Source organism: Leptodactylus fuscus, unplaced genomic scaffold (assembly GCF_031893055.1).
Source record: "Leptodactylus fuscus isolate aLepFus1 unplaced genomic scaffold, aLepFus1.hap2 HAP2_SCAFFOLD_518, whole genome shotgun sequence".
Lineage (NCBI taxonomy): Eukaryota > Metazoa > Chordata > Amphibia > Anura > Leptodactylidae > Leptodactylus > Leptodactylus fuscus.
The window spans coordinates 43,382-66,163 of record NW_027440546.1 but is presented as its reverse complement, the minus strand read 5'-3'; the positions used below and the strand labels follow the sequence as shown (position 1 = coordinate 66,163).

General features: G+C 46.8%; 1 protein-coding gene across 3 annotated transcripts; it reads left to right on the top strand.

Annotated features, from left to right (window-relative positions):
- The first annotated feature begins 1,077 nt into the window (after positions 1-1,077).
- Positions 1,078-22,131, top strand: LOC142188573 (PR domain zinc finger protein 15-like). 3 transcript variants are annotated; one of them, XM_075261862.1, is made up of 6 exons: positions 1,078-1,205; positions 4,479-4,562; positions 10,191-10,366; positions 11,297-11,371; positions 15,246-15,452; positions 21,349-22,131. In XM_075261862.1, exons 1-6 carry the CDS (start codon positions 1,106-1,108, stop codon positions 21,856-21,858), a joined length of 1,152 nt encoding a protein of 383 aa, XP_075117963.1. In that variant the 5' UTR covers positions 1,078-1,105; the 3' UTR covers positions 21,859-22,131. The 3 variants fall into 3 exon arrangements, with proteins under 3 accessions (XP_075117963.1, XP_075117962.1, XP_075117966.1); XM_075261861.1 differs by having other exon boundaries at positions 1,078-1,217; XM_075261865.1 differs by lacking the exon at positions 11,297-11,371 and having other exon boundaries at positions 1,078-1,217.
- Positions 22,132-22,782: the final 651 nt, after the last annotated feature.

The window sequence follows — 22,782 nt, the reverse complement described above, 5'->3', positions numbered from 1 at the left end:
ATGGATATATGTGGTGTATACAGTACCCTGCCATATATAGTGTATATGGATATATGTGATGTATACAGTACCCTGCCAGATATAGTGTATATGGATATATGTGGTGTATACAGTACCCTGCCATATATAGTGTATATGGATGTATGTGATGTATACAGTACCCTGCCATATATAGTGTATGTGGTGTATACAGTACCCTGCCATATATAGCGTATATGGATGTATGTGGTGTATACAGTACCCTGCCATATATGGTGTATATGGATGTATGTGATGTATACAGTACCCTGCCATATATAGTGTATGTGGTGTATACAGTACCCTGCCATATATAGTGTATATGGATATATGTGGTGTATACAGTACCCTGCCATATATAGTGTATATGGATGTATGTGATGTATACAGTACCCTGCCATATATAGTGTATATGGATATATGTGGTGTATACAGTACCCTGCCATATATAGTGTATATGGATGTATGTGGTGTATACAGTACCCTGCCATATATAGTGTATATGGATGTATGTGGTGTATACAGTACCCTGCCATATATAGTGTATATGAATATATGTGGTGTATACAGTACCCTGCCATATATAGTGTATATGGATGTATGTGATGTATACAGTACCCTGCCATATATAGTGTATATGGATGTATGTGGTGTATACAGTACCCTGCCATATATAGTGTATATGGATGTATGTGATGTATACAGTACCCTGCCATATATAGTGTATATGAATATATGTGGTGTATACAGTACCCTGCCATATATAGTGTATATGGATGTATGTGATGTATACAGTACCCTGCCATATATAGTGTATATGGATGTATGTGGTGTATACAGTACCCTGCCATATATAGTGTATATGGATGTATGTGGTGTATACAGTACCCTGCCATAGGGTCAGTCCCCATATACATCAACCTACCTGGCTAGTATAGTGTATACCAGTATATGTGATGTATGTAAACATGGCAGGAGCAGCGTATATAAAGGTCCTTCATGGCCACCCCCTGTATATAGGTTCTCCTCTCTAGTCCTCGCCCTTCTCTCCTCAGGTATGAAGACCAAGCACGCTCTGCGCCATCACATGAAGCTGCACAAGGGGATCAAGGAGTACGAGTGCGCGGAGTGTCACCGCAAGTTCGCACAGAAGGTGAACATGCTGAAGCATTACAAGCGGCACACAGGTGAGGCGAGCGGTGCGTATACAGTCCTTATATAGTCTGTGTACTGTCTATAGTCTATGTACTGTGTGTCTATCGTCCTGTCATGTGCATATACTATATGTGTGTATGATATATCTGGGTGTATGATATATCTGGGTGTCTAATATATACAGGTGTATGATATATATATATATATGGGTGTAAGAAGAACTAACTCCAGAACAGCAACAGATAATCACCAAACTGAGGGACATGGAGAAAGTCATCAAAGACTTCCAGAACCCTCTGGACTCGCCAATCACCATAAAAGATATACAGGAAAGAATTGTCCTGCTGAAAGGCAAAAAGGCCAGTGGCCCTGACGGCATCCTACCAGAGATGATCAAATACAGCCCTCCAGCAATACACGCGGCACTGGCAAAGCTATTCACCCTCGTGCTCAATGCTGGACACTTCCCCGAAGACTGGAACAAAGGCCTCATAACCCCCATCTACAAGAATGGGGACCAATATGACCCCAACAACTACAGAGGGATCTGCGTCAGCAGCACATAGCTGGGGAAACTGTTCAACAGCATCATCAATAACAGAATCCTCACCTTCCTCACACAACACGGGGTCCTCAGCAAGAGCCAAGCAGGGTTCATGCCAAACCACCGCACCACAGACCATATCTACACCCTGCACAGCCTCATCAAGACGCACGTCCACAACACCAGAAGAGGCAAGATATTCACCTGCTTCGTGGACTTTAAGAAGGCGTTTGATTCAGTATGGCACCCAGGCCTACTTCTAAAACTCCTAGAGAATGGAATAGGAGGAAGAACGTACGACGTCATCAAGAGCTCCTACACCGGAAACCAGTGCAGTGTGAAGGTGAATGGGAAAAGGACAGCATACTTCCAACAGGCCCGAGGGGTCAGACAAGGCTGTAGCCTGAGCCCAACGCTCTTCAACATCTATATCAATGAACTGGCTACAGCCCTGGAGGCCTCACCAACCCCAGGCCTCACCCTGAACGACCGGGAGGTGAAGTTCCTGCTATACGCCGATGACCTCCTACTCCTGGCCCCCACCGAGAAAGACCTCCAAGAAAGCCTGTCAGTGCTGGAAAAATTCAGCACCACATGGGCCCTACCCATCAACCAGAAGAAGACCAAAGTCATGGTATTCCAGAAGAAGGGCCACAATAAAGCCTCCACCACCCCACAATTCACACTGAACGGCTCCACACTGGAGAAAACCAACAGCTACACCGACCTGGGGCTGGAGCTCAGCCAATCAGGAAGCTTCAAAGCAGCAATAGAAACCCTGAAAGCAAAAGCCTGCAGAACCTTCTACGCCATCAGAAGACAACTGTACCACCTCAAACCACCGGTGAGGGTCTGGATGAAGATATTTGACGCAGTCATCACCCCGATCCTTCTCTATGGCAGTGAGGTTTGGGGCCCAGCCACCTACCCAGACCAGTCAAGGTGGGATTCCAGCCCAACAGAGAACTTCCACCTGGAGTTCTGCAAATACCTGCTACATGTCCATCGCAACACCACCAACATAGCCTGCAGGGCAGAGCTAGGCAGACTCCCCCTATGGCTCACCATACAGAAGAGGGCGCTAGCTTTCCAGGCAAACATACAGGGCAGCAGCTCTTACCACCACCAAGCCTGGCTAAGCCACAGACCCCCGAGAAAAACTAATACCCCCCAACCAAGCACCAGCCATCTGCCAAGCCAAATACCCCAACATTTGGGGTATAACAGTCTGTGGGGTCTTTTGGGTGGGGCGTTTGATAGTCCATATACACTCACCGGCCACTTTATTAGGTACACCTGTCCAACTGCTCATTAACACTTAATTTCTAATCAGCCAATCACATGGCGGCAACTCAGTGCATTTCGGCATGTAGACATGGTCAAGACAATCTCCTGCAGTTCAAACCGAGCATCAGTATGGGGGGGAAGAAAGGTGATTTGAGTGCCTTTGAACGTGGCATGGTTGTTGGTGCCAGAAGGGCTGGTCTGAGTATTTCAGAAACTGCTGATCTACTGGGATTTTCACGCACAACCATCTCTAGGGTTTACAGAGAATGGTCCGAAAAAGAAAAAACATCCAGTGAGCGGCAGTTCTGTGGGGGGCGGAAATGCGTTGTTGATGCCAGAGGTCAGAGGAGAATGGCCAGACTGGTTCCAGCTGATAGAAAGGCAACAGTGACTCAAATAGCCACCCGTTACAACCAAGGTAGCCAGAAGAGCATCTCTGAACGCCGCACAGGACGTCCAACTTTGAGGCTACAGATGGGCTACAGCAGCAGAAGACCACACCGGGGGCCACTCCTTTCAGCTAAGAACAGGAAACTGAGACTACAATTTGCACAAGCTCATCGAAATTGGACAATTGAAGATTGGAAAAACGTTGCCTGGTCTGATGAGTCTCGATTTCTGCTGAGACATTCGGATGGTAGGGTCAGAATTTGGCGTCAACAACATGAAAGCATGGATCCATCCTGCCTTGTATCGGTAACGGTTCAGGCTGGTGGTGGTGGTGTCATGGTGTGGGGAATATTTTCTTGGCACTCTTTGGGCCCCTTGGTACCAATTGAGCATCGTTGCAACGCCAAAGCCTACCTGAGTATTGTTGCTGACCATGTCCATCCCTTTCTGACCACAATGTGCCCAACATCTGATGGCTCCTTTCAGCAGGATAATGCAATGCCATGTCATAAAGCTGGAATCATCTCAGACTGGTTTCTTGAACATGACAATGAGTTCACTGTACTCCAATGGCCTCCACAGTCACCAGATCTCAATCCAATAGAGGAGCATCTTTGGGATGTGGTGGAACGGGAGATTCGCATCATGGATGTGCAGCCGACAAATCTGCGACTGCAACTGTGTGATGCCGCCATCATGTCAATATGGAGCAAAATCTCTGAGGAATGCTTCCAGCACCTTGTTGTATCTATGCCACCAAGAATTGAGGCAGTTCTGAAGGCAAAAGGGGGTCCAACCCGTTACTAGCATGGTGTACCTAATAAAGTGGCCAGGGAGTGTATATTTGGGTGTATAATGTATATGGGTGTATGGTATATATGGGTGTATAATGTATATGGGTGTATAATGTATATGGGTGTATAATGTATATAACATCTACACTATACACCATACAATCTGGATACTGTGTATATAGTCACTGTGCTGTCTGTCTGTCATCCTGTTGTGTGTGTATATGATGTCTCTGTATATACCCCATGTGTACAGTTCTGTATTCTGAACCTTTTGTGGCTTCTTCTCTCAGGTATTAAGGATTTCATGTGCGAGTTATGTGGGAAAACATTCAGTGAAAAGAACACAATGGAGACCCATAAACTGGTCCATACTGGTGAGTAGGTGCAAGGTGTCCTATAGGGTCAGTGTATAGGGAATGTTATTATATAGGGTCAGTGTATAGGTAATGTTATTATATAGGGTCAGTGTATAGGTAATGTTATTATATAGGGTCAGTGTATAGGTAATGTTATTATATAGGGTCAGTGTATAGGTAATGTTATTATATAGGGTCAGTGTATAGGTAATGTTATTATATAGGGTCAGTGTATAGGTAATGTTATTATATAGGGTCAGTGTATAGGTAATGTTATTATATAGGGTCAGTGTATAGGTAATGTTATTATATAGGGTCAGTGTATAGGGAATGTTATTATATAGGGTCAGTGTATAGGGAATGTTATTATATAGGACAGTGTATAGGTAATGTTATTATATAGGGTCAGTGTATAGGTATTGTTATATAGGCTCAGTGTATAGGTAATGTTATTATATAGGGTCAGTGTATAGGTAATGTTATTATATAGGCTCAGTGTATAGGTAATGTTATTATATGGGGTCAGTGTATAGGTAATGTTATTATATAGGGTCAGTGTATAGGTAATGTTATTATATAGGCTCAGTGTATAGGTAATGTTATTATATAGGCTCAGTGTATAGGTAATGTTATTATATAGGGTCAGTGTATAGGTATTGTTATATAGGGTCAGTGTATAGGTAATGTTATTATATAAGGTAAGTGTATAGGTAATGTTATTATATTGGCTCAGTGTATAGGTAATTTTATTATATAGGGTCAGTGTATAGGTAATGTTATTATTATATAGGGTCATTGTATAGGTATTGTTGTTATATAGGGTCAGTGTATAGGTAATGTTATTATATAGGGTCAGTGTATAGGTAATGTTATTATTATATAGGGTCAGTGTATAGGTAATGTTATTATATAGGGTCAGTGTATAGGTATTGTTATTATATAGGATCAGTGTATAGGTAATGTTATTATATAGGGTCAGTGTATAGGTAATGTTATTATATAGGCTCAGTGTATAGGTAATGTTATTATATAGGATCAGTGTATAGGTAATGTTATTATATAGGCTCAGTGTATAGGTAATGTTATTATATAGGCTCAGTGTATAGGTAATGTTATTATTATATAGGGTCAGTGTATAGGTATTGTTGTTATATAGGGTCAGTGTATAGGTAATGTTATTATATAAGGTCAGTGTATAGGTAATGTTATTATATTGGCTCAGTGTATAGGTAATGTTATTATATAGGGTCAGTGTATAGGTAATGTTATTATTATATAGGGTCAGTGTATAGGTAATGTTATTATATAGGGTCAGTGTATAGGTATTGTTATTATATAGGATCAGTGTATAGGTAATGTTATTATATAGGCTCAGTGTATAGGTAATGTTATTATATAGGGTCAGTGTATAGGTAATGTTATTATATAGGGTCAGTGTATAGGTATTGTTGTTATATAGGGTCAGTGTATAGGTAATGTTATTATATAGGGTCAGTGTATAGGTAATGTTATTATATAGGCTCAGTGTATAGGTAATGTTGTTATATAGGGTCAGTGTATAGGTAATGTTATTATATAGGGTCAGTGTATAGGTAATGTTATTATATAGGGTCAGTGTATAGGTAATGTTATTATTATATAGGGTCAGTGTATAGGTAATGTTATTATTATATAGGGTCAGTGTATAGGTATTGTTGTTATATAGGGTCAGTGTATAGGTAATGTTATTATTATATAGGGTCATTGTATAGGTATTGTTGTTATATAGGGTCAGTGTATAGGTAATGTTATTATATAGGGTCAGTGTATAGGTAATGTTATTATTATATAGGGTCAGTGTATAGGTAATGTTATTATTATATAGGATCAGTGTATAGGTATTGTTGTTATATAGGGTCAGTGTATAGGTAATGTTATTATATAGGGTCAGTGTATAGGTAATGTTATTATATAGGGTCAGTGTATAGGTATTATTATATAGGGTCAGTGTATAGGTAATGTTATTATATAGGGTCAGTGTATAGGTAATGTTATTATATAGGGTCAGTGTATAGGTATTATTATATAGGCTCAGTGTATAGGTAATGTTGTTATATAGGCTCAGTGTATAGGTAATGTTATTATATAGGGTCAGTGTATAGGGAATGTTATTATATAGGACAGTGTATAGGTAATGTTATTATATAGGGTCAGTGTATAGGTATTGTTGTTATATAGGCTCAGTGTATAGGTAATGTTATTATATAGGGTCAGTGTATAGGTAATGTTATTATATAGGCTCAGTGTATAGGTAATGTTATTATATAGGGTCAGTGTATAGGTATTGTTATATAGGGTCAGTGTATAGGTAATGTTATTATATAAGGTAAGTGTATAGGTAATGTTATTATATTGGCTCAGTGTATAGGTAATTTTATTATATAGGGTCAGTGTATAGGTAATGTTATTATTATATAGGGTCATTGTATAGGTATTGTTGTTATATAGGGTCAGTGTATAGGTAATGTTATTATATAGGGTCAGTGTATAGGTAATGTTATTATTATATAGGGTCAGTGTATAGGTAATGTTATTATATAGGGTCAGTGTATAGGTAATGTTATTATTATATAGGGTCAGTGTATAGGTAATGTTATTATATAGGCTCAGTGTATAGGTAATGTTATTATATAGGCTCAGTGTATAGGTAATGTTATTATATAGGATCAGTGTATAGGTAATGTTATTATATAGGCTCAGTGTATAGGTAATGTTATTATATAGGCTCAGTGTATAGGTAATGTTATTATTATATAGGGTCAGTGTATAGGTATTGTTATTATATAGGATCAGTGTATAGGTAATGTTATTATATAGGCTCAGTGTATAGGTAATGTTATTATATAGGATCAGTGTATAGGTAATGTTATTATATAGGCTCAGTGTATAGGTAATGTTATTATATAGGCTCAGTGTATAGGTAATGTTATTATTATATAGGGTCAGTGTATAGGTATTGTTGTTATATAGGGTCAGTGTATAGGTAATGTTATTATATAAGGTCAGTGTATAGGTAATGTTATTATATTGGCTCAGTGTATAGGTAATGTTATTATATAGGGTCAGTGTATAGGTAATGTTATTATTATATAGGGTCAGTGTATAGGTAATGTTATTATATAGGGTCAGTGTATAGGTATTGTTATTATATAGGATCAGTGTATAGGTAATGTTATTATATAGGCTCAGTGTATAGGTAATGTTATTATATAGGATCAGTGTATAGGTAATGTTATTATATAGGCTCAGTGTATAGGTAATGTTATTATATAGGGTCAGTGTATAGGTATTGTTGTTATATAGGGTCAGTGTATAGGTAATGTTATTATATAGGGTCAGTGTATAGGTAATGTTATTATATAGGCTCAGTGTATAGGTAATGTTGTTATATAGGGTCAGTGTATAGGTAATGTTATTATATAGGGTCAGTGTATAGGTAATGTTATTATATAGGGTCAGTGTATAGGTAATGTTATTATTATATAGGGTCAGTGTATAGGTAATGTTATTATTATATAGGGTCAGTGTATAGGTAATGTTGTTATATAGGATCAGTGTATAGGTAATGTTATTATATAGGATCAGTGTATAGGTAATGTTATTATATAGGCTCAGTGTATAGGTAATGTTATTATATAGGGTCAGTGTATAGGTAATGTTGTTATTATATAGGGTCAGTGTATAGGTAATGTTATTATATAGGGTCAGTGTATAGGTAATGTTATTATATAGGGTCAGTGTATAGGTATTGTTGTTATATAGGGTCAGTGTATAGGTAATGTTATTATATAGGGTCAGTGTATAGGTAATGTTATTATATAGGGTCAGTGTATAGGTATTATTATATAGGTCAGTGTATAGGTAATGTTATTATATAGGGTCAGTGTATAGGTAATGTTATTATATAGGGTCAGTGTATAGGTATTATTATATAGGCTCAGTGTATAGGTAATGTTGTTATATAGGGTCAGTGTATAGGTAATGTTATTATATAGGATCAGTGTATAGGTAATGTTTTTATATAGGGTCAGTGTATAGGTAATGTTATTATATAAGGTCAGTGTATAGGTAATGTTATTATATTGGCTCAGTGTATAGGTAATTTTATTATATAGGGTCAGTGTATAGGTAATGTTATTATTATATAGGGTCATTGTATAGGTATTGTTGTTATATAGGGTCAGTGTATAGGTAATGTTATTATATAGGGTCAGTGTATAGGTATTGTTATTATATAGGATCAGTGTATAGGTAATGTTATTATATAGGCTCAGTGTATAGGTAATGTTATTATATAGGGTCAGTGTATAGGTATTGTTATATAGGGTCAGTGTATAGGTAATGTTATTATATAAGGTAAGTGTATAGGTAATGTTATTATATTGGCTCAGTGTATAGGTAATTTTATTATATAGGGTCAGTGTATAGGTAATGTTATTATTATATAGGGTCAGTGTATAGGTAATGTTGTTATATAGGGTCAGTGTATAGGTAATGTTATTATATAGGGTCAGTGTATAGGTATTGTTATTATATAGGATCAGTGTATAGGTAATGTTATTATATAGGGTCAGTGTATAGGTAATGTTATTATATAGGGTCAGTGTATAGGTAATGTTATTATATAGGGTTAGTGTATAGGTAATGTTATTATATAGGGTCAGTGTATAGGTAATGTTATTATATAGGGTCAGTGTATAGGTAATGTTATTATATAGGGTCAGTGTATAGGTAATGTTATTATATAGGGTCAGTGTATAGGTAATGTTGTTATATAGGCTCAGTGTATAGGTAATGTTGTTATATAGGGTCAGTGTATAGGTAATGTTATTATATAGGGTCAGTGTATAGGTAATGTTATTATATAGGGTCAGTGTATAGGTAATGTTGTTATATAGGATCAGTGTTCTCTCCTTGTTCCCGCTGTCCGGGCGCACTTAGGTCTCTTTGGGGTTGCTTTCCTGGCCGGTCTTGATAATCCCTCCAAGTTTGCACCTGATATATGAGCATATTCACACCTCGGGTGCCTCCTCTGGGGTCGGGGTGTCTCCTCTGGGGTCTTGGGGTCAGGGTGCCTCCTCTGGGGTCGGGGTGTCTCCTCTGGGGTCTTGGGGTCAGGGTGCCTCCTCTGGGGTTGGGGTGTCTCCTCTGGGGTCTTGGGGTCAGGGTGCCTCCTCTGGGGTCAGGGTGTCTTCTCTGGGGTTGGGGTGTTGGTGCCTCCTCTGGGGTCAGGGTATCTCCTCTGGGGTCTTGGGGTCGGGTTGTCTCCTCTGGGGTCGGAAACAAAGCAAACAGCCCTGTCCCCGGGGCCCCCAGCGCGGTCCGCTCCTCTGCCGCCAGTGACGCCCCGCGTCTTGTCCTTAGACTGATGATTGGCTCTAGTGGTCATGTGACTGCTGAGGTCAATGAGTAACCAAAGGAAAGGGACGTGGGACAGGGGTGAGGACCCGACCGCACTGGGAATGGCCCCCGGTCTGTCCATTGGCTTAGCCCAAGTCTACATAGACCCCCATCCCCATATGAGCAGGGCCATAGTAGTGCTCAGAGCGCCCCCTATACACTGTATGTCTGTATAACATGTCCGGCTCTGCTGTGTCTCCGCTGTAGTGGGGAAGAAGTGGACGTGCATGGTGTGTGATAAGAAGTACGTGACGGAGTACATGCTGCAGAAACACATCCAGCTGACCCATGACAAGGTGGAGGCTCAGAGCTGCCATCTCTGCGGAACCAAAGTGTCCACCCGCGCGTCCATGAGCCGCCACCTGAGGCGCAAGCACCCCGAGGTAGGTCGCCACCGCCCTGCTCATATAGTGATAGTATGGTCCGGGAGTCCACAGGGGACCTGCAGCGGCCATATTACTACTGCTGCACATCTCTGCTTAACCCTCCGCATGCTGCGGGAAACAAGGGCAAAGCAGGCGCATTGATAATCTCGCAACGTATTGACCAGTGTATACTGGTTATTGTTACACTCGATTTCATGGGGCTAAGCCGCAGTACCCAGTGCAGCCACTACAGTGTGTGTGACGCTGCGGTCTCTTCTAACCTCTGATCAGTGGGGTCCTAGGTGTCAGACCCCCCACTGACTTACTAGTCATGACTTATTACCCGATTAATCTGGAAAACCCCTTTAAGGTGAACGTCCAGTGTTTTAGGATTTTTCATATGTTTTGTATAGCAGTGCAGCTTCATGTGACTTCTGACACATTGCTCCAAACCCCCTGCATAGAGGTAACACTGACCCTTGTGTCTGCCGTCACCACTAGAGGGCGCCTGTGTGTATTTGTATTCACTCAGCTCCGGAGCTCCCCCTGGTGGTGACTGAAGGCAGAAGAGATTTGTGTCCTCTAAGCAGAGGCTTTGGGGTCTGGATCAGAACGATGGAGCCCTGACCAATGTATGTGATGATGATGAAGATGATGATGATGATATAGAATTGTGATATAACTTTATACGTAGTCTCTGCCATTGTAACCAGAACATTCCAAGACTCAACGCTTTCTGATAATTATCTTACACTTCCATGCTACAGGCAGACGTTGAGCTTGGACTCCCCCACATTAGAATGGAGCGGTCCATGTACTGTGCTGTGTGTGCAGCGGGCCCCGCCATTCTAGTGCAGTGTAGGGGGCCCCAGCCCCCCCTCCCCCCAATGCTCCTTATACTAGACCTGCCATGTAACGCTCTAATAAGATGACCCTAATCCACATCAGGTCCTTTCTTTGCGGATACAAGATTTGGACGATCTACACGAGCAGACCGCCATTGACGAAACCTCAGTCGTTCAGGTAACCAGTACAAGGCTCTGTGCCCACCTGGGGCAAATACACCTCCTGTACGGGGGTGGCGGGGGCGACTAACCAATCAGAAGGCTCTGTCATAGTGAGGTCATGGGCCGGCTCCAGGATATTAGAGATGAGTCTATTGGTGGGGGTACAAGAGGGGTCACATGGTACAACAGCAGCTCAGTCTCATTCAAGCGAATTGGGCTGAGCTGCAATACCTAGTACAACCACTATCCAGTATATGGCGCTGTTCACCCTGCTGATCTGTGGTGGGTCCGAGGTGTCAGATACCGATCGGTCGTCCATAGTAAACACCACAAACCCCATTAGAGGCTTTGTATTAGAAGGGCCCCGTTGGGCCACCCCCCTGATGGTCTATTAGTACGTCCTCTACATTAGCCCATCACTGAGTGATCTGGGGGGGGGGGGGGGGACAATGGCAAAGACCAAAATGGAGGCCGTTCTGCTCTTGGGTTTTGCCCCTTTCTCTCCCCCTTGGAGTTGTCAGAGTGTTAGTCGTGTATTTAGGGTTCTGGTCCTGTACACACTGCTGGGTCTGAGCCCGGGGCCATAGCTCAGGCAGGTCCTATAGGTGTCCGTCATACTGCCCGCTCTCATGGGGTCTGAAGCGTCGTCTCTACCTCATTACTAGATGCCCTGCAGGGGGCGTCCTTACCACCAAATAAAAGGGCTCGGTGCAAACCGGCACTGGGGCCCTCTGTGTACCCCCTGGCTGAGATGCAGTATAGGGGTCCTCTTAGTATTGGGGTCCTATGGCCGCCTCTGTGTACCCCCTGGCTGAGGCGCAGTATCGGGGTCCTCTCAGTATTGGGGTCCTCTCAGTATTGGGGTCCTATGGCCGCCTCTGTGTACCCCCTGGCTGAGGTGCAGTATCGGGGTCCTCTCAGTATTGGGGTCCTATGGCCGCCTCTGTGTACCCCCTGGCTGAGGCGCAGTATCGGGGTCCTCTTAGTATTGGGGTCCTCTCAGTATTGGGGTCCTATGGCCGCCTCTGTGTACCCCCTGGCTGAGGCGCAGTATCGGGGTCCTCTTAGTATCGGGGTCCTATGGCCGCCTCTGTGTACCCCCTGGCTGAGATGCAGTATAGGGGTCCTCTCAGTATCGGGGTCCTATGGCCGCCTCTGTGTACCCCCCTGGCTGAGGCGCAGTATCGGGGTCCTCTCAGTATCGGGGTCCTCTCAGTATTGGGGTCCTATGGCCGCCTCTGTGTACCCCCCTGGCTGAGGCGCAGTATCGGGGTCCTCTCAGTATTGGGGTCCTATGGCCGCCTCTGTGTACCCCCTGGCTGAGGTGCAGTATTGGGGTCCTCTCAGTATTGGGGTCCTCTCAGTATTGGGGTCCTATGGCCGCCTCTGTGTACCCCCCTGGCTGAGGTGCAGTATCGGGGTCCTCTCAGTATTGGGGTCCTATGGCCGCCTCTGTGTACCCCCTGGCTGAGGTGCAGTATTGGGGTCCTCTCAGTATTGGGGTCCTCTCAGTATTGGGGTCCTATGGCCGCCTCTGTGTACCCCCCTGGCTGAGGTGCAGTATCGGGGTCCTCTCAGTATTGGGGTCCTATGGCCGCCTCTGTGTACCCCCTGGCTGAGGTGCAGTATTGGGGTCCTCTCACTATTGGGGTCCTATGGCCGCCTCTGTGTACCCCCCTGGCTGAGGCGCAGTATCGGGGTCCTCTTAGTATCGGGGTCCTCTCAGTATCGGGGTCCTATGGGCGCCTCTGTGTACCCCCTAGCTGAGGCGCAGTATTGGGGGTCCTCTCACTATTGGGGTCCTATGGCCGCCTCTGTGTACCCCCCTGGCTGAGGCGCAGTATCGGGGTCCTCTCAGTATCGGGGTCCTCTCAGTATCGGGGTCCTATGGGCGCCTCTGTGTACCCCCTGGCTGAGGTGCAGTATCGGGGTCCTCTCACTATTGGGGTCCTATGGCCGCCTCTGTGTACCCCCCTGGCTGAGGCGCAGTTTAGGGTCCTCTCAGTATTGGGGTCCTCTCACTATTGGGGTCCTATGGCCGCCTCTGTGTACCCCCCTGGCTGAGGCGCAGTATCGGGGTCCTCTCAGTATCGGGGTCCTATGGGCGCCTCTGTGTACCCCCTGGCTGAGGCGCAGTATCGGGGTCCTCTCAGTATTGGGGTCCTATGGCCGCCTCTGTGTACCCCCTGGCTGAGGTGCAGTATCGGGGTCCTCTCAGTATCGGGGTCCTATGGCCGCCTCTGTGTACCCCCTGGCTGAGGTGCAGTATCGGGGTCCTCTCAGTATCGGGGTCCTATGGGCGCCTCTGTGTACCCCCTGGCTGAGGTGCAGTATCGGGGTCCTCTCAGTATCGGGGTCCTATGGGCGCCTCTGTGTACCCCCTGGCTGAGGTGCAGTATTGGGGTCCTCTCAGTATTGGGGTCCTATGGCCGCCTCTGTGTACCCCCTGGCTGAGGTGCAGTATTGGGGTCCTCTCACTATTGGGGTCCTATGGCCGCCTCTGTGTACCCCCCTGGCTGAGGCGCAGTATCGGGGTCCTCTCAGTATCGGGGTCCTCTCAGTATCGGGGTCCTCTCAGTATCGGGGTCCTATGGGCGCCTCTGTGTACCCCCTGGCTGAGGCGCAGTATCGGGGTCCTCTTAGTATCGGGGTCCTATGGCCGCCTCTGTGTACCCCCTGGCTGAGATGCAGTATCGGGGTCCTCTCAGTATCGGGGTCCTATGGCCGCCTCTGTGTACCCCCTGGCTGAGGCGCAGTATCGGGGTCCTCTTAGTATCGGGGTCCTCCCAGTATAGGGGTCCTCCCAGTATTGGGGTCCTATGGCCGCCTCTGTGTACCCCCTGGCTGAGGTGCAGTATCGGGGTCCTCTCAGTATCGGGGTCCTATGGCCGCCTCTGTGTACCCCCTGGCTGAGGTGCAGTATCGGGGTCCTCTCAGTATTGGGGTCCTATGGCCGCCTCTGTGTACCCCCCTGGCTAGCGCAGTATCGGGCACCCCGCGTACACGGACTCCTCTCTGTTCCTGCTGGTTTTGGGATCTTCTCCGGCCATTATCTGGTCCGCCGCTGGCCAATGTCCCCTCATGTCAGACGAATATAAGTTGTTCTGGCCGTTGTCCCTCTCCTGAGACCCCCCACCCATTCTCTGTGGGGAGATCCTGACAATAGGTGTAATTTCCCTGCAGCGCCCCCACAGGTGATATGAAGTATTACACGTTTCCATTCAGATCAGTGGGTTGTCCATGTCGGTCAGGTCGGGTCCTCCAGAGTGAGAGACCCTCTGTACAGCAGACCCCGGGCCCTCCATTCACTTCACTATTCGGGTGTCCCCCTCTGTTGCCACTTTACTCTTCTGATGTTTTTGCTCTTTCCATCTTTCTCGTTTCCAGCCTTTTGCTTGTCTTGGAGGAGACTCCTATAGGGAGAGACGTCTTATAATGGGGGCGCGTCTTCACTAATCCTATAAAACCAGACCTTAAAGGGGAACTTCAGTCAGAGGATCTTCTGCTGGCTCTGCTCTTGGGTCGATCTGATGTAACGTAGCGCGAGGTCCGAGCTCAGACGTCACCGCAGGGTTCTTGTATCTGCAGATCAGAAGGTCACTGACTGGACTTCTCCTTTAAATGTCCCCTTTAAAAACCTAGGAAATCCAATATTCTCTGCTCAAAATTCACTGCTAAAATTGTGTTCTCGATAAACTCCCCCCCCCCCCGAGAGGGGCACATACTCTGATAGTTACCCTGCCGCCCCCACCAGGCGCCCCCTGGTGGTAAATGATGACCTCTCTGGTAGCTTGCATTTACCACCAGGGGGCAGGGTAACAGACAGTGAGGCGGGGGAGGGGTGGTGTGCGGGGTTCCCCTGTAATCTGGACGGCTTTGTCTCCTCACAGCCAGTGCTGGATGAAGAGGACGAGGAATTGACCCGGAGTAAACCGCTGCGACTGGTGGCCGCTCACACGGAGCAGGACAAAGATGGCGGCGGGGTGGAGGAGCCGGGACACGAGGACACAGAGTTTGCAGCGTATAGCAGTAAGGAGGTGGAATTCAGCGGCGGCACCGGAGAGGAAGACGGATCGGCTGTGGAGACCCTGCAACAGGTCAGTGACAGCCGGGGGGCACAGGGGGGTCCTGTATGTACGTGTTCACATTAGTCTCCAGTGCCTCACTACTTCTGCAGCACGTCTTGTGCTCTCCCTCTGTTGTTCCTCCTGGAAATGAATAAGTGACACCTGGACGTTACCAGTATGCAGCTACATAGTCATTGTCCAGCCTGTAATAGGGACACACCCCAAAGTGCCACAGAGTAGGCTATTCCAGTGATGAGGAGCAGATCTGCAGGTCAGTATCCTGTGCTCTGTACACTGTATATACAGCTCCTGGCTCTGTACACTGTATATACGGCTCCTGGCTCTGTACACTGTATATACGGCTCCTGTCTCTGTAAACTGTATACGGCTCCTGGCTCTGTACACTGTATACGGCTCCTGGCTCTGTACACTGTATATACGGCTCCTTGCTCTGTACATTGTATACGGCTCCTTGCTCTGTACACTGTATATACGGTTCCTGGCTCTGTACATTGTATACGGCTCCTGGCTCTGTACACTGTGTATACGGCTCCTTGCTCTGTACATTGTATACGGCTCCTGGTTCTGTACACTGTATATACGGCTCCTGGCCCTGCACACTGTATACGGCTCCTGGCCCTGCACACTGTATATACGGCTCCTGGCTCTGTACACTGTATATACGGCTCCTGGCTCTGTACACTGTATATACGGCTCCTGGCTCTGTACATTGTATACACGGCTCCTGGCTCTGTACACTGTGTATACGGCTCCTTGCTCTGTACATTGTATACGGCTCCTGGCTCTGTACACTGTATATACGGCTCCTGGCTCTGTACACTGTATATACGGCTCCTGGTTCTGTACACTGTATATACGGCTCCTGTCTCTGTACACTGTATATATGGCTCCTGGCTCTGTACACTGTATATACGGCTCCTGGTTCTGTACACTATATACGGCTCCTGGCTCTGTACACTGTATATACGGCTCCTGGCTCTGTACACTGTATATACGGCTCCTGGCTCTGTACACTGTATACGGCTCCTGGCTCTGTACACTGTATATACGGCTCCTGGCTCTGTACACTGTATATACGGCTCTGTACACTGTATATACGGCTTCTGGCTCTGTACACTGTATATACGGCTCTGTACACTGTATACGGCTCCTGGCTCTGTACACTGTATATACGGCTCCTGGCTCTGTACACTGTATATACGGCTCCTGGCTCTGTACACTGTATATACGGTGCCTGGCTCTGTACACTGTATATACGGCTCTGTACACTGTATACAGCTCCTGGCTCTGTACACTGTATATACGGCTCCTGGCTCTGTACACTGTATATACGGCGCCTGGCTCTGTACACTGTATATACGGCTCTGTACACTGTATACGGCTCCTGGCTCTGTACACTGTATATATGGCTCCTGGCTCTGTACATTGTATACGGCTCCTTGCTCTGTACCATGTATATACGGCTCCTGGCTCTCTACATTGTATACGGCTCCTGGCTCTGTACACTGTGTATACGGCTCCTTGCTCTGTACATTGTATACGGCTCCTGGTTCTGTACACTGTATATACGGCTCCTGGCTCTGTACATTGTATACACGGCTCCTGGCTCTGTACACTGTGTATACGGCTCCTGGTTCTGTACACTGTATATACGGCTCCTGGCTCTGTACACTGTATATACGGCTCCTGGCTCTGTACACTGTATATACGGCTCCTGGTTCTGTACACTGTATATACGGCTCCTGGTTCTGTACACTGTATATACGGCTCCTGGCTCTGTACACTGTATATACGGCTCCTGGCTCTGTACACTGTATATACGGCTCCTGGCTCTGTACACTGTATATACGGCTCCTGGTTCTGTACACTGTATATACGGCTCCTGGCTCTGTACACTGTATATACGGCTCCTGGCTCTGTACACTGTATATACGGCTCCTGGCTCTGTACACTGTATATACGGCTCCTGGTTCTGTACACTGTATATACGGCTCCTGGCTCTGTACACTGTATATACGGCTCCTGGCTCTGTACACTGTATATACGGCTCCTGGCTCTGTACACTGTATATGGCTCCTGGTTCTGTACACTGTATATACGGCTCCTGGCTCTGTACACTGTATATACGGCTCCTTGCTCTGTACATTGTATACGGCTCCTGGCTCTGTACACTGTATATACGGCTCCTGGTTCTGTACACTGTATATACGGCTCCTGGCTCTGTACACTGTATATACGGCTCCTTGCTCTGTACATTGTATACGGCTCCTGGCTCTGTACACTGTATATACGGCTCCTGGCTCTGTACATTGTATACACGGCTCCTGGCTCTGTACACTGTGTATACGGCTCCTGGTTCTGTACACTGTATATACGGCTCCTGGCTCTGTACACTGTATATACGGCTCCTGGCTCTGTACACTGTATATACGGCTCCTGGTTCTGTACACTGTATATACGGCTCCTGGCTCTGTACACTGTATATACGGCTCCTGGCTCTGTACACTGTATATACGGCTCCTGGCTCTGTACACTGTATATGGCTCCTGGTTCTGTACACTGTATATACGGCTCCTGGCTCTGTACACTGTATATACGGCTCCTTGCTCTGTACATTGTATACGGCTCCTGGCTCTGTACACTGTATATACGGCTCCTGGTTCTGTACACTGTATATACGGCTCCTGGCTCTGTACACTGTATATACGGCTCCTTGCTCTTTACATTGTGTACGGCTCCTGGCTCTGTACACTGTATATACGGCGCCTGGCTCTGTACACTGTATATACGGCTCCTGGCTCTGTACATTGTATACGGCTCCTGGCTCTCTACACTGTGTATACGGCTCCTTGCTCTGTACATTGTATACGGCTCCTGGTTCTGTACACTGTATATATGGCTCCTGGCTCTGTACATTGTATACACGGCTCCTGGCTCTGTACACTGTGTATACGGCTCCTGGTTCTGTACACTGTATATACGGCTCCTGGCTCTGTACACTGTATATACGGCTCCTGGCTCTGTACATTGTATACGGCTCCTTGCTCTGTACACTGTATATACGGCTCCTGGCTCTGTACATTGTATACGGCTCCTGGCTCTCTACACTGTGTATACGGCTCCTTGCTCTGTACATTGTATACGGCTCCTGGTTCTGTACACTGTATATATGGCTCCTGGCTCTGTACATTGTATACACGGCTCCTGGCTCTGTACACTGTGTATACGGCTCCTGGTTCTGTACACTGTATATACGGCTCCTGGCTCTGTACACTGTATATACGGCTCCTGGCTCTGTACACTGTATATACGGCTCCTGGCTCTGTACACTGTATATACGGCTCCTGGTTCTGTACACTGTATATACGACTCCTGGCTCTGTACACTTTATATACGGCTCCTGGCTCTGTACACTGTATATATGGCTCCTGGCTCTGTACATTGTATACGGCTCCTGGTTCTGTACACTGTATATACGGCTCCTGGCTCTGTACACTGTATATATGGCTCCTGGCTCTGTACACTATATACGGCTCCTGGCCCTGTACACTGTATACGGCTCCTTGCTCTTTACATTGTATACGGCTCCTGGCTCTGTACACTATATACGGCTCCTGGCCCTGTACATTGTACACGGCTCCTGGTTCTGTACACTATATATACGGCTCCTGGCTCTGTACACTGTATATACAGCTCCTGGCTCTGTACATTGTATACGGCTCCTGGCTCTGTACACTGTATATACGGCTCCTGGCTCTGTACACTGTGTATACGGCTCCTTGCTCTGTACATTGTATACGGCTCCTGGCTGTATACACTGTATATACAGCTCCTGGTTCTGTACACTATATACGGCTCCTGGCTCTGTACACTGTATACGGCTCCTGGCTCTGTACACTGTATACGGCTCCTGGCCCTGCACACTGTACGGCTCCTGGTTCTGTACACTATATACGGCTCCTGGCTCTGTACACTGTATATACGGCTCCTGGCTCTGTACACTGTATATACGGCTCCTGGCTCTGTACACTGTATACGGCTCCTGGCTCTGTACACTGTATATACGGCTCCTGGCTCTGTACACTGTATATACGGCTCCTTGCTCTGTACACTGTATACGGCTCCTTGCTCTGTACACTGTATACGGCTCCTGGTTCTGTACACTGTATATACGGCTCCTGGCTCTGTACACTGTATACGGCTCCTGGCCCTGCACACTGTATACGGCTCCTGGTTCTGTACACTATATACGGCTCCTGGCTCTGTACATTGTATACGGCTCCTGGCTCTGTACACTGTATACGGCTCCTGGTTCTGTACACTGTATATACGGCTCCTGGCTCTGTACACTGTATACGGCTCCTGACCCTGCACACTGTATACGGCTCCTGGTTCTGTACACTATATACGGCTCCTGGCTCTGTACATTGTATACGGCTCCTGGCTCTGTACACTGTATACGGCTCCTGGTTCTGTACACTGTATATACGGCTCCTGGCTCTGTACACTGTATACGGCTCCTGGCCCTGCACACTGTATACGGCTCCTGGTTCTGTACACTATATACGGCTCCTGGCTCTGTACACTGTATACGGCTCCTGGTTCTGTACACTGTATACGGCTCCTGGCTCTGTACACTGTATACGGCTCCTGGCCCTGCACACTGTATGGCCCTGTACACTATATACGGCTCCTGGCTCTGTACACTGTATATACGGCTCCTGACTCTTTACACTGTATATACGGCTCCTGGCTCTGTACACTGTATACGGCTCCTGGCTCTGTACACTGTATATACGGCTCCTGGCTCTGTACACTGTATACGGCTCCTGGCTCTGTACACTGTATATATGGCTCCTGGTTCTGTACACTGTATACGGCTCCTGGCCCTGCACACTGTATACGGCTCCTGGCCCTGCACACTGTATACGGCTCCTGGCTCTGTACACTGTATATACGGCTCCTGGCTCTGTACACTGTATATACGGCTCCTGGCTCTGTACACTGTATATACGGCTCCTGGCTCTGTACACTGTATATACGGCTCCTGGCTCTGTACATTGTATACGGCTCCTGGTTCTGTACACTATATACGGCTCCTGGCTCTGTACACTGTATATGGCTCCTGGCTCTGTACACTGTATATGGCTCCTGGCTCTGTACACTGTATATACGGCTCCTGGCTCTGTACATTGTATACGGCTCCTGGTTCTGTACACTATATACGGCTCCTGGCTCTGTACACTGTATATGGCTCCTGGCTCTGTACACTGTATATGGCTCCTGGCTCTGTACACTGTATATACGGCTCCTGGCTCTGTACACTGTATATACGGCTCCTGGCTCTGTACATTGTATACGGCTCCTGGTTCTGTACACTATATACGGCTCCTGGCTCTGTACACTGTATACGGCTCCTGGCTCTGTACACTGTATATACGGCTCCTGGCTCTGCACACTGTATACGGCTCCTGGCCCTGCACACCGCTCCCATTCACTTGTATAGGCGCCGGGCTTCTTCTGGCCGTATACCTTGTAAATGACCTCCGGCTCTATAAACATCTGTGACCCTTGGGGAGCCCTTTGTTTTTCAGGAGGGGTAACAGAGGAATGCAGAGTTCCTCCTTAATGGATTGCACTAGTTGCATTACATCCCCTTTATTACTCCAGTCACATCCAGAGCTGCATTTACAAATCCCGCCTGAGTGTTGCAGACGCAGGACAACGAGTTGTGAATGCTGCTCTGGATGGAACTGGAGTATAAACCTCATCCGGTGCCCGGGCAGGAGCGCGCTCACTCCTCAAGGTTATAAAATGGGCGGGGCTTTGTCAGATTTGCAGCAGTTGTTACTTTGTGGCCCCCGAATCTTCCACTAATGTTTTTCCTGTGATGGGTGTATTGTAGGTTGTCGTGACGATCAGCGATGGCAATGTCCCCGCCCCCTCCTGCACCGTCGGCTTAACCAACATCACGGTCACTCCCATCACCACCACGGCAGGCGCCCAGTTTGCCAGTTTGCAGCCGGTGGCAGTGGGACACTTGACGGCTCCGGACCGCCAGCTGCAGCTGGACAGCTCCATCCTGACTGTGACCTTCGATGCCGTCAGCGGCAGCGCCGTACTCCACAACCGGCCAGCGGAGCTGGCAATCACCGCAGCACCGGAGGCTGCCGGCCCTCACCCTGTCGCCCACTTCATCAACCTCACCACCTTTGTGAACTCCATCGCTCCGCTGGGAGGGCAGATCGCAACGGAGGGGCCTCTGACGTGGAGGGCGGTACCTGTGGGTGAAACTCCGCCCCCAACAGAGGAAGAGCCGCCCACAGAGCAGACAGATCAGGAACCTCCCACTCCTCCTGCATCGGCCGGACAGCCAGGAGAGGCGGAGTCACAAGAACACATGTACACCTACTGAACTGCGGATTAGTCGCCGACTAAACCAGGAGAGGCGGAGTCACAAGAACAGATGTGCACCTACTGAACTGCGGATTAGTCGCCGACTAAACCAGGAGAGGCGGAGTCACAAGAACAGATGTGCACCTACTGAACTGCGGATTAGTCGCCGACTAAACCAGGAGAGGCGGAGTCACAAGAACAGATGTGCACCTACTGAACTGCGGATTAGTCGCCGACTAAACCAGGAACTGCTCAATGATGGGATGATATTTCTAATAATGAAGTCCGAGAAGATGACGACAAAATAATTCTCATTAAAGGACACTTCCCCTTTAAGAAAAACGAGTAAATCCGTTCAGTATCTGGGAAAGCTGGGTGCCGGCGGATATTTCTCTTCCTACATTGGTGGTCACCCAGCTTTCCCAGACCCGGATCTGCCTAATCCTACAGTAATGGTCCTACAGAGAATCAGGGGGAGCTGGGTGACGTCCTGTGTGGGCGCTGATGGTGCTTTCAAAAGAAAAAGAAAAACCCTCAAATAATTTTCCACAAATCAGATAAAATGTAAATAGACCTTTATTATAGCAAATACAATCCTGAAAGTGAGTCGCAGCGGGGCAGAGGGTGGAGCCAAAGTGAGAACGGGGGATTTCGGACTAAATATAAATGACAGATCACGCCTAGGGCTTAAGTATCAGGGCGCAAATATAAATGGCCAGAAACACTAGTTTTAACCCTGAAAGCAAAACTCTAGACAAACCCTAAATCACATTGTATTCCATTGCAAGAAGTAATAAGAGCAATGGTATTAGCGGAGCCGGAATAGCAAGAAACGATCAGATCACATCACAACCTGGATAGCTTCCGAAAGGTAAGAGACTCGTATAGTAATGTAGCATCACTCGTACACTCATGGATAGAGGAAGCCCAGTATATGTGTATA